The sequence below is a fragment of the Actinia tenebrosa genome, unplaced genomic scaffold (assembly GCF_029948245.1).
Source record: "Actinia tenebrosa isolate PJP-AT-01 unplaced genomic scaffold, QUT_ActTen_1.0 PGA_scaffold11__36_contigs__length_13525064, whole genome shotgun sequence".
Taxonomy (NCBI): Eukaryota; Metazoa; Cnidaria; class Anthozoa; order Actiniaria; family Actiniidae; genus Actinia; species Actinia tenebrosa.
In genome coordinates this window covers 10,570,661-10,583,160 of record NW_028292571.1, presented here as the reverse complement: position 1 = coordinate 10,583,160, position 12,500 = coordinate 10,570,661, and the positions used below count along the sequence as shown (strand labels likewise).

At 37.9% G+C, this 12,500-nt stretch overlaps 2 protein-coding genes across 2 annotated transcripts; both read left to right on the top strand.

Annotated features, from left to right (window-relative positions):
- The first annotated feature begins 4,802 nt into the window (after nt 1-4,802).
- Nucleotides 4,803-6,552, top strand: LOC148912536 (uncharacterized). Its single transcript, XM_089027809.1, has one exon. It carries the CDS (start codon nt 4,882-4,884, stop codon nt 6,550-6,552), a length of 1,671 nt encoding a protein of 556 aa, XP_088883935.1. The 5' UTR covers nt 4,803-4,881.
- Nucleotides 6,553-7,065: 513 nt separating this feature from the next.
- LOC148912535 (lymphocyte antigen 6G-like) lies at nt 7,066-8,456 on the top strand (the record flags this gene model as incomplete). Its single annotated transcript, XM_089027198.1, has 2 exons — nt 7,066-7,315; nt 8,191-8,456. Coding segments are annotated over 2 exons (375 nt in total), but the record flags the coding sequence as incomplete, so codon positions are not given.
- Nucleotides 8,457-12,500: the final 4,044 nt, after the last annotated feature.

The window sequence follows — 12,500 nt, the reverse complement described above, 5'->3', positions numbered from 1 at the left end:
TCTTCCGCGTATTTCTCAGCGTCTTTAAACACGGATTTTAGTTCTTTGTCTGTCTTTCTTTCCTCAAATCGTCCAACATGTTGGATTCGTGGGTCTTCACCTCTAGCAATATAGTTTGCTGTCTTTATCTTTGTGGCTTTGCAATGTACGTTATCTTGACTTCTTTCAGTCCTCTTCCTCCGTCTGTAGTGGGTAAGTACATTGCTTTGGTTGATTCGGCTAGCATGAAGTCCCCCGTGTTCTTGTATGATCTTTCCGCATTTACGATCTAGCTCTTTCAGCACATTTATGGGCCAGTCAGTTGACCACATGCGATACTGTAGTACTGGGAGGGCAAAAGTGTTTGATGCTTTTACTTTTCTTGGTGTACATTTGTTGCAGGACCAGATGACTGATATTCGTTTCAGAAATTCCTCGCCAACATTTTTATAAATAACATCATCAAGTTGTACACTGTTCTCATATTTCTCAATGAACTTATATTTATCTTCTTTGTCGAGAGATTTAAGTTCTTCTGTGTCGTTGAGTTTTGTGTTCGTTGATTTGACTATTTCTCCTCTAACAACGACATTCACAGTAGCGCACTTATCAAGACCCCATTGAAGGCCAGTGTCTTCAAACTTTTCTTTCGGCGATTTTTCTTTGTTTTGGGACTTGTGATACATCTTTAAATCATCGACGTAGAGTAGATGTGTGATCCTTTGTCGAGATAGGGTGTACCCTTCTGTGTTACGTATGTACCATGCGATAGGGTTTAGGCAGATGGTAAATTATTATTATTATATGTTTATTTCAACTTCAGACATTTTTGCTACATGAATGCAGAATGTTGCAGGCATGAATAGTCTAGGCAAATATCTGCATGACTGGTTTTACAAAGATGTATACAAATTGAATAATTGTACAGACGTTTCACAATCTCACAGTTCTGTGAAATAACCCATTTCTGACACTTACTTACAATTTTTAGACCTTCAGTGAGGCCTACATCAGCCAGTTTACTAATCAAATCCGTGTGGTACCCAGATAGAAAATCAAATACTACGTTGACTTGCGTTACTTTATATCCAGGGTACATTCTTTTAAGACTAGATCTTAAGTCAGTATATTTAAAAGTTTTCTTTTTATCCCTATCAAGTATCTCTCCTACATTACAGACTGTTCCTTCAAATATAATCCATTGCTTGTCTTTCTTACTTCTTACAAGGATGTCTGGTTTATTTGCACCACCTTTTGGAGGGCTGTCTTGGAAGATAGGAATATTCTACAGTACTTTTGCTTCATCATTTTCGACAGAGCTCTTTGGGGGTAGTTCTTTGTGCCAAGGTGTTACGTTGTCTTTATCATCAGAAAGTTTAAACTTCTTAAGTATCGCGTGATACACAGGTCTAAGCATGTGATCATGTCTTGATGTGTAGAGCGATTGGGCTATGGCCGAGCATTTGCACATGATGTGTGCAATACTCTCATCTCCAGATTGGCAAAGCCGACATTTCAGACCTTCTTCTTCACCTTTCAGTTTCTTTACGTTATAGACTTTAGTTGGCAATAGTTGTTGAATAATACTTGTGTGAATACTGTAAACAACAGTTGGAATGTTTTTCCAGACTTTTGAGATATCACACCATTCTTTGTGCAGGTCTTTGTTTTTCCACTGTTTAGCCATGAATTGTCCAACCCAGGGTTGCTGTTCAACTTCGTGTTCGTACTTTCTCACTAATTCGTTCTTTAAGATGGATTTGATACTTTTAGGTTGACAATTATTCACTTCTATAACTGTGTCGTTGTATGTTAAGATAGATTTCTTGCTTTCGGCATTATACGATATGTCCACATTGAGATGATAGATCTTAATGATTTCATTTCTTTGGCGTCTTAGTACGTTCTTACTAGCTCAACATGTGGATCAGAGCTGCAAGTGATGTAGTGAGCGAGTTTTATCTTTGTTGTCTTGTACAGGCTTTCGATTTCAGTAAGGCCTTTGCCTCCTTTAGTAGTTAGAAGATAGAGGAGGGGTAGAGATTCATGCTTGTGTTTACAGCCGCAGTCATTAATAACTCGACGGGTTCGTCTGTCAAGTTCTTTAAGTTTGTCTATAGGCCAGTCATTAGACCACATGTGGTGTTGCAAAACGGGAATGGCAAACGTTTGAGTAGCTTTGACTTTCCGTGAAATAGATAAAGGTGACGTCCAAATTACTGAAATGCGTCTGATGTACTCTTTATACTTGCTGCGTTCGGAATTTCCTTCTCAAGTTGACTGGTGTTCTCAAACTTTCCAAGATATTTATAATAATCATCTTCTCCAAGTACGGGTATGTTCGTATCATTACTGAGTGATAAGTCTTCTCTTTTCTCCAGTTTACCTCTTCGTAGGTGGATGGCAGCACATTTATTGATGCCCCAGGTGAGACCGATGTCATTAAACATCTGCTGTAGCTTGTTTGCTATTGTAGCTGCTTTTACTGCATTCTTGTGATATGATTTGAGGTCGTCAACAAACAAACAGTGCGTAATCTTGGTTCTCTTTTCATGAGTCAGTGTGTATCCCCAGTGTTGTATGTAAGTACCAGGCAATGGGGTTTAGACATAACGTAAACAATTTTACACAAAAAGAGTCACCTTGCAATATACCTCGTTGGATGTTAATTGGGCCTATAGGCTCTTTACCATTAGATGTAGGGGCGAACAAAGTGATTTTCCATGTTTGAATAATGTTTATACCGTGGTCTTCAAGTACAGTGATTAGCCATTCATGTGAAACGCTGTCGAAAGCTTTCTTGACATCAATCCATACGCAAGAAATGTTCTTCTTATTGTCTTTATAGCGTCCTCTAAAATAATCTTTTCGATAAGTAAATTGTCTACACAACCCATTGTCCCTTTTACACCTCCTCTCTGGTCAATCTGCATTCATTGGTGTTTAGACTCGTGGCTTTCAAGTTCCTTGTTGATGATTGAAGTGATCAGCTTGTACATTGTATTAAGGCAGGTAATTGGCCTTAAACCCTGAGGTGTTGGGCTGTCCTTCTTCGGTATAAGGACTGTTCTACCTTCTCCAAGCCATTCAGGAATACTGCTAGTCTGCTGTTTAATCAGGACCGAATTTGCATAGGCAAGTTGATTGTGTAAAGAATTAAAGAATTTTAGCCAATAGTTGGTGATACGATCTAGGCCTGGAGATGACCAGGTTTTCTTTTTCTTTAAGCATTTGCATATAATTTCCATTGATAATAACAGGGTGGTCTTCTTGGACTGGATTGCTTTCTTTAGGGCTTTGCGGATGTCGCATCGCCAACTATTGCGGTCATGCGCCCGCGTACAAATGCAGCGGTGTCGCTTGAAAGTGTTAAGCGAGATAAGTCAGATTTTACAAAGAAATGTATAGAGAGTCAAGATAGTTTTCGATTTATAAATTTCTGTGTAAACAGTTTTCCACTTGCCGGGGTAGAAGAACAATATGTAACATTAAAGCATTTAATTTTTATCAAACATACTTTAATTTGCTTGGAAAAACCTTTTCGTCTCGATAGTTAGATTTTAACAGCCTTCTTGCCATAAGTGCTTTGTTAAATTGCAAGAACAACACAAAAGGTCAAATATTATAAACAGGATTTCTCAAAATCAGAACTAGTTACCTCATTTGCCGGAGTCGATCCTTAAAATACGCACATTCTAAATTACTGATGTCGAATCTGTGGTCGATTGAACGAATTTATACTTTTCGTTTTTTACTTTCAAAAAGCTCCGATTTGAGACGAATATTTGTGAGATCCTTTTTCAAGAATAGGCACTTTGTGAAGCAAAAACCTTGAAAATTATTCGCAAAATACGGCATGTTTGGTACCAAAATAAAGCTTGAATACTCAGCTCTCGTTTGTCATCGTTTGCAATAGGATACCTATTAAAGCACAGGAAAACCGTAGCAAAAGATTTTGTTTCTCTAAGTCCGGGCCTGAGAGAGCTTGGGCTTCCTGTGGTTTTTATTTTATACATGATATCCGCTGACTTGGCGAGCGGCGCATGGCCGGGATAGTTGGCGATGGTAATCCACTGTGATGTTAAGATCTGCGTATCTGCAGTTTTCCATATCGGGACCCAAAATTTAGCGAAGTCATGCTTTGTAAGTGTGTTTCCATCTTGTTGTTGATTATCTTGTTGAGGTAGAGGCTCAGTGTACTTTGGTTCTTCTATGTCCTTGTCTTGTTCTAATATCTTTCCTAGATGGTTATAAAACTTCCCTTGATCTTGATCGAAACAATAATTGGCTTTTCTTCTTTTGCAAGACTCCAGTTTAGATCTCCGCTTGTTTTTCAATGTTCTTAAAATATTGATCTTTTTTTCCTTTAAAGTAACCAGTCCCGTAATTATTATTATTATTATTATTATTATTATTATTATTATTATTATTGTTGTTGTTATAATAAATGTATAGTTTTAATATAGTATTATATCAGTGTGAAGAGCTGGACTCGTGTTTTGAGCCATTAATTTATTTTACAAATATGTTTTCATAGAAAAATAAGTAAATATTATATAGATTTGTTATTTTATATTCATAATCTCTCCTTTTTTGTTTTATAATTATAGCAATATTCTTATCACGTCTCATATTATAATGAATTATTAGTTAATTATTATTGTCAATAAAGTTATTTATTATTTATTATTGTTGTTATTATTATTATTATTGTTATTATTATTATTATTGTTATTGTTAGTATTGTTATTATTATTATTATTATTATTATTATTATTATTATTATTATTATTATTATTATTATTATTATATCATTAGGCAGGACGTGAGGACGTGAGGACGTATCAACTAGTCCTCCGCAATTTTTTATTTATTTTTACTTCTTATTGAATCCAATGCACTATGTCAAGAAAACCAAAGCGATTGAAATGGACGAGGGAAATGAATAGCGATGTTTTAGAGTGCAAAAGAAAAGCAAACGAAATGATTTCATCGAAAACTCCACCGTTAAATGAGAACGGCAGGAAAAAGGGTTACATTAAAGTGATGAAGGAACTCTGGGACGAGAAAGGATATGGATATCTTGGTTTAACAAGCCAAAACCTACGAGACCAGGCTTCAAGACTGGATAAAATGCAAGGATACTATCCTAATGCAAAGAAATGCTGGCTGATCATAAAACCAAAGAAAGAAGAAACCGCCAGATATGTCTTTGATGGAACATCAATCAACGTCACCACGCAAGGACACCAACATCTAGGGGCTGTGCTTGGTTCAAGAACATATCTTGAAGAATACGTGAATGGAAAAGTGGAAGACTGGATAAGTCAAATAACAAGGTTAACAGAGTTTGCTAAATCACAACCCCAAGCCTGCTACGTAGGGTTCACCTTTGGTCTAAGACATCGATGGACATACTACCTCAGAACACTACCAGATATTGAAGATCTACTAGAACCACTAGAGCGTGCTGTAGCGGATGTGTTAATACCATCAATTACAGAACACAATTGCACACCGATCGAGCGAGATATTCTGGCATTGCCAGTGCGGATGGGGGGACTTGGATTTACAAACCCAAGTCAGGTCGCAGCCTCAGAGTACACAACGTCAATCAAGACAACTGCTCCACTTGCTGAACAAATAATATCTCAAACGCATAAACCACCAAATGACACTACAATAAGAAAATTGCAGCAAAGTGCACGTAAGGAGAAAGATGAAAATCTACGTGAGTTGGTAGAGAATTTGAAGAATTCCTTACCCCAAAGGATAAAGAGAGCTGTTGAGCTTTCTACAGAAAAGGGTGCATCTAATTGGCTAACGGTAATCCCCATCAAGGACATGGACTTCGATTTGAACAAAGGAGAATTCAGAGATGCTATCAAACTTAGATACGACTGGGAAATCACTGACATCCCATCGGTATGTGTGTGCGGGGATTTGTTTAATGTGGACCATGCTATGATCTGTAGACGTGGCGGATTTGTTATTCAGCGCCACAACGAGCTGCGCGATCTTGAAGCAGAACTGTTGAGCATGGTCTGCAATGACGTTGAAATAGAACCAGTACTTCAAGAAGTTACAGGAGAAATCCTGACCAGAGGTTCTAATACAGCTTCTGATGCTCGCCTTGACGTTCATGCACGTGGCTTTTGGGAAAGGCAGAGATCTGCATTCTTTGATGTTAGGGTGTGTCACCCAAATGCAGAGTCCTACAAAGACCTCACCCCCCAGCAAATATACCACCTGCATGAGAATGAGAAGAAGCGCAAGTATGCTAGCAGAGTCTTGGAAGTTGAACAAGCGACTTTTACGCCATTAGTATTCACTACAACTGGAGGTATGGCAGATGAGTGTAGAAGATACCACAGTAGGCTCGCCGAATTAATTGCCAACAAGAAAGGAGAAGATTATGCCACCACTGTATCCTGGATACGAGCAAAGGTTTCTTTCTCCCTTTTGAGATCGGCTCTTCTATGCCTTAGGGGCTCAAGAACCACAAGAAGATTATTTAGGAACATAAAGGACATAGCCTTGGATGTTGAGACTGCAAATGCAGCAATTAACTAAATACTTAACATATATATATATATATATATATATATATATATACATACATACATATATATATATATATATATATATATATATATATATATATATATATAAATGTTTGCCATTATTACTAATTTTTTTAACATATATTATTTGGATTAATTTTTACTAAATAGATTTTATGGTTATATATTAGTAGATATAATTTTATTATAGTATATTTTATTATGGTTTTTCTTTTTCTTTTTTCTTTTATATTATTATTATTATGGATAGATATATTTTTCATTGTAGGATTTATGAAGAGATAATCTATACGTCGTAAATATCTAATTTAAATTATTATTATTATTTTTAATATTAAAAATTTTATTTTAAAAAAAATTAAAAAAAAAAATTATTGTTGTTGTTGTTATTATTATTATTATTATTATTGTTGTTGTTGTTGTTGTTGTTGTTATCATGATGTAATAATCTTAATATTTCATTCACCGAACGTGGCTTTTTGAGCAGAATGTATATTCGTAGCCTTCAATTGACTATTATTTTATTTTACTAGTTAATGGTCTCAAATGCTACTCTTGTGCGACTACGAAGGATTGGGACAAGTGTAATGATGAAAAGAAAGAGCAAACATGTCCCTCTTCCTATACGAGGTGCCTTAAAGCAGAGATACATATCGAGGGGGCTGTCAGTGCCGATTCCTATGTAAAAGCGTGTGTTCCGCCTGAAAGTTGCACTGCCCAGACCCTGTCCCGATGCAAGAATTTTATTTCTGGTAACTTTATTTTATCTTATTATGTTTTATTATTATTTTATTGAAACCCACCACTACTCCCCACCCATACTCCCATAAAAAAGGAAGATAAACAACTGTTGTGTAGGATATCGACATATTTTCGGTACGATACCGGTACGATGTCGATAGAGTATCCTTAGGTGGTTAGCATATATGTAGATTGTTGGTAGGGTATCGGTATGATGTCGAAAAAAATAGGTGCTGTCAGTAGGGTAAAGGTATGTGTGGATATGGTATCGGTAGGTTATCGGTAGGGTATCGGTATGATGTCGGAAAAAATAGGGGCTGTCAGTAGGGACACTGGTGAAAAAGGCACTGCGCACGCTCGGAGATGACGTAGCGTAACTAAGGGCAACTCATATTTTTGATGCCGGTGTTTTGATTGTTTTACAAAATCGCAAAACTTAAGAAAAATACTCAAATCTTAAGGTTGTCCTTTTCGCAATAGCAAGATCATTTCAATTGTGACACACTGCTGATTTATACAAAAAATACTTTTATTTATACAAAGCAAAAATAATCTTTGAAAATGCATGTTTTTTCCTCTCCAAACGCATGCGCAGTGCGTTTTTCACCAGTGTCGTCAGTAGCGTAAAGGTATGTGTGGATAGGGCATCGGTAGGTTGTCGGTAGAGCAGGTAAAGTCGGTTGCAAATAAAGTATCCTCCGATGTGGTTGGTAGCTGCGGAAGGGGATCAGATTTTTGGTATGTCTTCGGTAGTGGTCCGCTATTGATATCGGTAAGTTGTCGGTAAGGTATCCCAAGGTCGGTAGGGTACGGTAGATTGTCTTTAGGGTATCGGACAGTTTGTGGAGTTCTCATTCCTGGCTTTGCTTCTATTTTCTTTTAACAGGACAAAAAATTGAATGCAAGGTCAATTGCTGCGAAGGGGATTTGTGCAACACTGGTGTAGCCACCAAGCTCAGCGGTATTATTCTTCTGGCATGTGCAGTTCTGTCTATTTTGAATAACTTCTGATAGCTAGAGAGCCAAGTGAAGTCCAACGGAAGTAATCTATCCTATTGATTTTTTGTTCAGTTACCATTATTAACTAGAACTCTTATTAATGTTAACTAATGAAACCTAAGATAATAAAAACGTTCTTTTTTTTTTCTAAAACGCTTTAAACATTTATCGTATCCATGAGCATAGAAGGAGGGTCCTAGATGCCAATATCCGCCTTCCTCTAGACAGGGGATCCTAGGGTACACATAAACACCTCCCCCTAGACAGGTGGTCTTAGGGTACTCGTAAACACCACCCCCTAGACAGGGGGTCCTAGGGTACACATAAACACCTCCCCCTAGACAGGTGGTCTTAGGGTACTCGTAAACACCACCCCCTAGACAGGGGGTCCTAGGGTACACATAAACACCTCCCATAGACAGGGGGTCCTAGGGTACTCGTAAACACCACCCCCTAGACAGGGGGTCCTAGGGTATACATAAACACCTCCCCTAGACAGGGGGTCCTAGGGTACTCGTAAACACCACCCCCTAGACAGGGGGTCCTAGGGTATACAGAAACACCTCCCCATAGACAGGGGGTACTAGGGTATACATAAACACCTCCCCATAGACAGGAGGTCCTAGGGTACCCAAAAACACCTCCCCAAAGACAGGAGGTTCTCGGGTACCCAAAAACACCTCCCCTAGACAGGGGTCCTAGGGTGCCCGAAAACACCTCCCCACAGACAGCGGGTCCAAGGGTACACATAAACACCTCCCCTAGACAGGGGTCCTAGGGTGCCCAAAAACACCTCCCCATAGACAGGGGTCCTAGGGTACACATAAACACCTCCCCATAGACAGGGGGTCCTAGGGTACACATAAACACCTCCCCACAGACAGGGGTCCTAGGGTACACATAAACACCTCCCCATAGACAGGGGGTCCTAGGGTACACATAAACACCTCCCCACAGACAGGGGTCCTAGGGTACCCAAAAACACCTCCCCATAGACAGGGGTCCTAGGGTACACAAAAACACCTCCCCACAGACAGGGGTCCTAGGGTACCCTTAAGCACCTCCCCATAGACAGGGGGTTCCATGCAGTGTAACCATAAACATCTCCCTACGAGTATTCCGGATGGCGAGGTAAACGAGATTCCTGTTGAGGATTTTTGGCACGTTTTTAAATCCACCTTTGTTTCAGTCGCTGATCGGCACGCCCCTATTATACAGAAGCGTATTCTCGGTATAGACAATTGTGCTTGGTTGAATAGCGACATAAAAAGCGACATTTGTCAGCGTGATAATTTTCTTAAAAAGGCGAGGTAGACTTGAAATGTGGAACAACTATCGTTGCCTTAGGAAACGTGTCACTGATAACATAAAAAGGGCCAAAGAGTCATACAATAGGCGTTTGCTCTTGGATAATAGGCAGATTAAAATTCCCGTTTTTTCTTCCCGCAAACGGCAAACGTGATCACGTTTTCATCGTTTCCCTACAATTCACCTAACCCTTTGCAAACCTTCTCGACAAAGACACATATTCTTATTTTTATTTACTACTTGGAGATCATTTCGATTCCTTTTCACTAATTTTAAAGAATTTTTAATGGTCAATTGACGTTTCACGTTTGCCGTAAACGAGAAGCTTAAGGTGGCTCGACCCCCTCACGCTTGACCGCTACCTTCCACTTTTGGAACGCTAGTGCATAAACGTCTTTTAACCTATTGCAAATCGTTTTTGCACATAAGTCACATAAAGATTGAATTAATGTTTGATGCAGTTTTTTATGAGATCGGACGTCATAACACGTGATTAGGATGAAATATTTGATTTCGTTTAAAAAATAATTTTAGCCTTGCAGAGCGTTCAACACTAAAATGCTTCGTACCACATAATTATATACTAAATGCCTCCATTTGTGGGGATTTTTGAAAAAATCTATCTAGCTAATTATGAGATATTTGAGATTATTTAAATATAGTGCATAATCTACTTCAAAACTAAACAATGGATTTCATACGGCCGAAATTAATATTTCAGAGCTATATATTCACAAAAGTTATGGCTCATTTAGTTTTACTCTGTATCTAGTTTTAAAAGGAACATTTTGAAGGTAATCGACTTATGCGATTTTGTGAAAACGTATAGTGCAGAAGATGGGGGAAACATTTGATGCGCACTTTTCATCGCAGTTTTCTAGTCAATCTTACTAGATCTTCCATTATTTTAAAATTCGCTGATCATTTCTCTCAAAATTACGTCAGGATACAAATTTGAACTTAAACTAATATTACACAAAATTGCAAGACTATTGAACTCATTTAAAGCGATCTAAAGCGAACGAGAAATCTAGAAAACATTGATCGTTTCCCAACGATTTGATGCTCTGGGAATTCTATTGTTTGCTAATGATCATAACACCAAATTCTTTCGCACCATGCACGGTCTCATCTCGCTTGGCTGCTTTCCGATTTACTCCCGAAGTATGGTTCTTTATCTAAACTCAAAAGTCTTGCTCGCTTCTTTCTTGAAGTTTTAATTTGAGGCATGTTCGCCGATTCTATTCACTCACACTGACAAAGTACATCATGACAAACGTCCCACCCCTGCGTTAGAATGACCATGGTACCATGGTTTTTCATTGTCAACCATGGTCAAAGTTTATTATAATGATGACGATGGCACACAGTCAACCATGGTCAAAAGACATTGGGTTTGGTTTTCTTAAAAAAAACTTAAATCGATCAAAAAATGAGAAAATAAAATGAATGTTAAATCTAAAAATTAATTCCCAAATATATATATATATAAAATTGGTTTACATTATTGTTATGACCATGCATGTTACACAGTCAACCATGGTCAAAGTGTTAATAATGTTGACCATGGTACACAGTCAACCATGGTCAAAGTGTTAATAATGTTGACCATGGTACACAGTCAACCATGGTCAAAGTGTTAATAATGTTGACCATGGTACACAGTCAACCATGGTCAAAGTGTTAATAATGATAACCATGGTACACAGTCAACCATGGTCAAGTGTTAAAAATGATGATCATGGCACACAGTCAATATATAAGGAACATTTAAACATAAGAATCAATTTTCATGTTACACTATCAACCATGGTCAAAATATGTTAATGCCCAGATTAACATGGTACACAGTCAACCAAGGTCAGCCAGAATATCTGAGTTATCCTAACTCTCTACCCATTTGCTAACAAAAATGTCAACTTTTTCCTTAGAAACTAACAAAATACTAACACCATATACTTGTAAGTAAGTATGTAAGTGAGGCCTTTTAAAAGCCAACCTTTACTCATGTAAAAATTCGTTTTTGGAATCCATATTTTAGATTACCAGTGCATTTCGAATAAACTTCCACACAATACATTATTGAAAATATACTTATTTATTTCCTGTTAATGTTACCCCACTGCTGAAACAATATCCAGTGCATTTAAAATATAAACATCTTCAAACCATCTCTACACATTTACAAGTCTTTCTTTTCACAAAGGCACTGTACTGTGACCGTGAGTGGACTGGTGATTAGCCGGTATGTAAGCGGGCTCATAGTCTGTGTTTTGGCGCCTAATGTTGTTATTCACCGGTAACCGTTTCTTGTAGAGAAAATACCGTATAATCTCTGTTCAAAAGAAGTTTTTTAATGAGTTTTGGAAGCTGAATTTGCTCAGCAAGAGTTTGATATCGTGCAATGGGTTTGATATCGTGCAAAATCGGTGGCTGATCATGAGGACATGGATCGAATCACTATCAGGCATGTACATGAGACTCTTATTTTGCTTTAACTTTTTATTCAACCCAATTTTTCTGTATGTATGGCTGGATGGAATCTGTATTCGTGGATTTAAGCATTTTTTAACTGACGGTTGTAATGAAGCTGAATGACCTGGCTGGCTTTTCGAAAGCCGTGCGAAAAAACATTTATGTTTCGAATATCACGACTTGAATCGTTGACGTTTCTTGTTGAAGGTCTTTGGGAATTTAATATTGCTAGCAGGTGCAGGGTAACTCACTATAAATTACAAGAACCTTAATTATTTTATATCTGGTCCACATCGATTTTAAGGTTCAAGAAAGATATGTCAGAAGATTAAGGGACGCGAGACCGAGGGAATAAAGGGGGAGAGGCTAAAAAAAACCCACAAGGAAAGGAGAGGGGGGAAGCAAAACGGCACA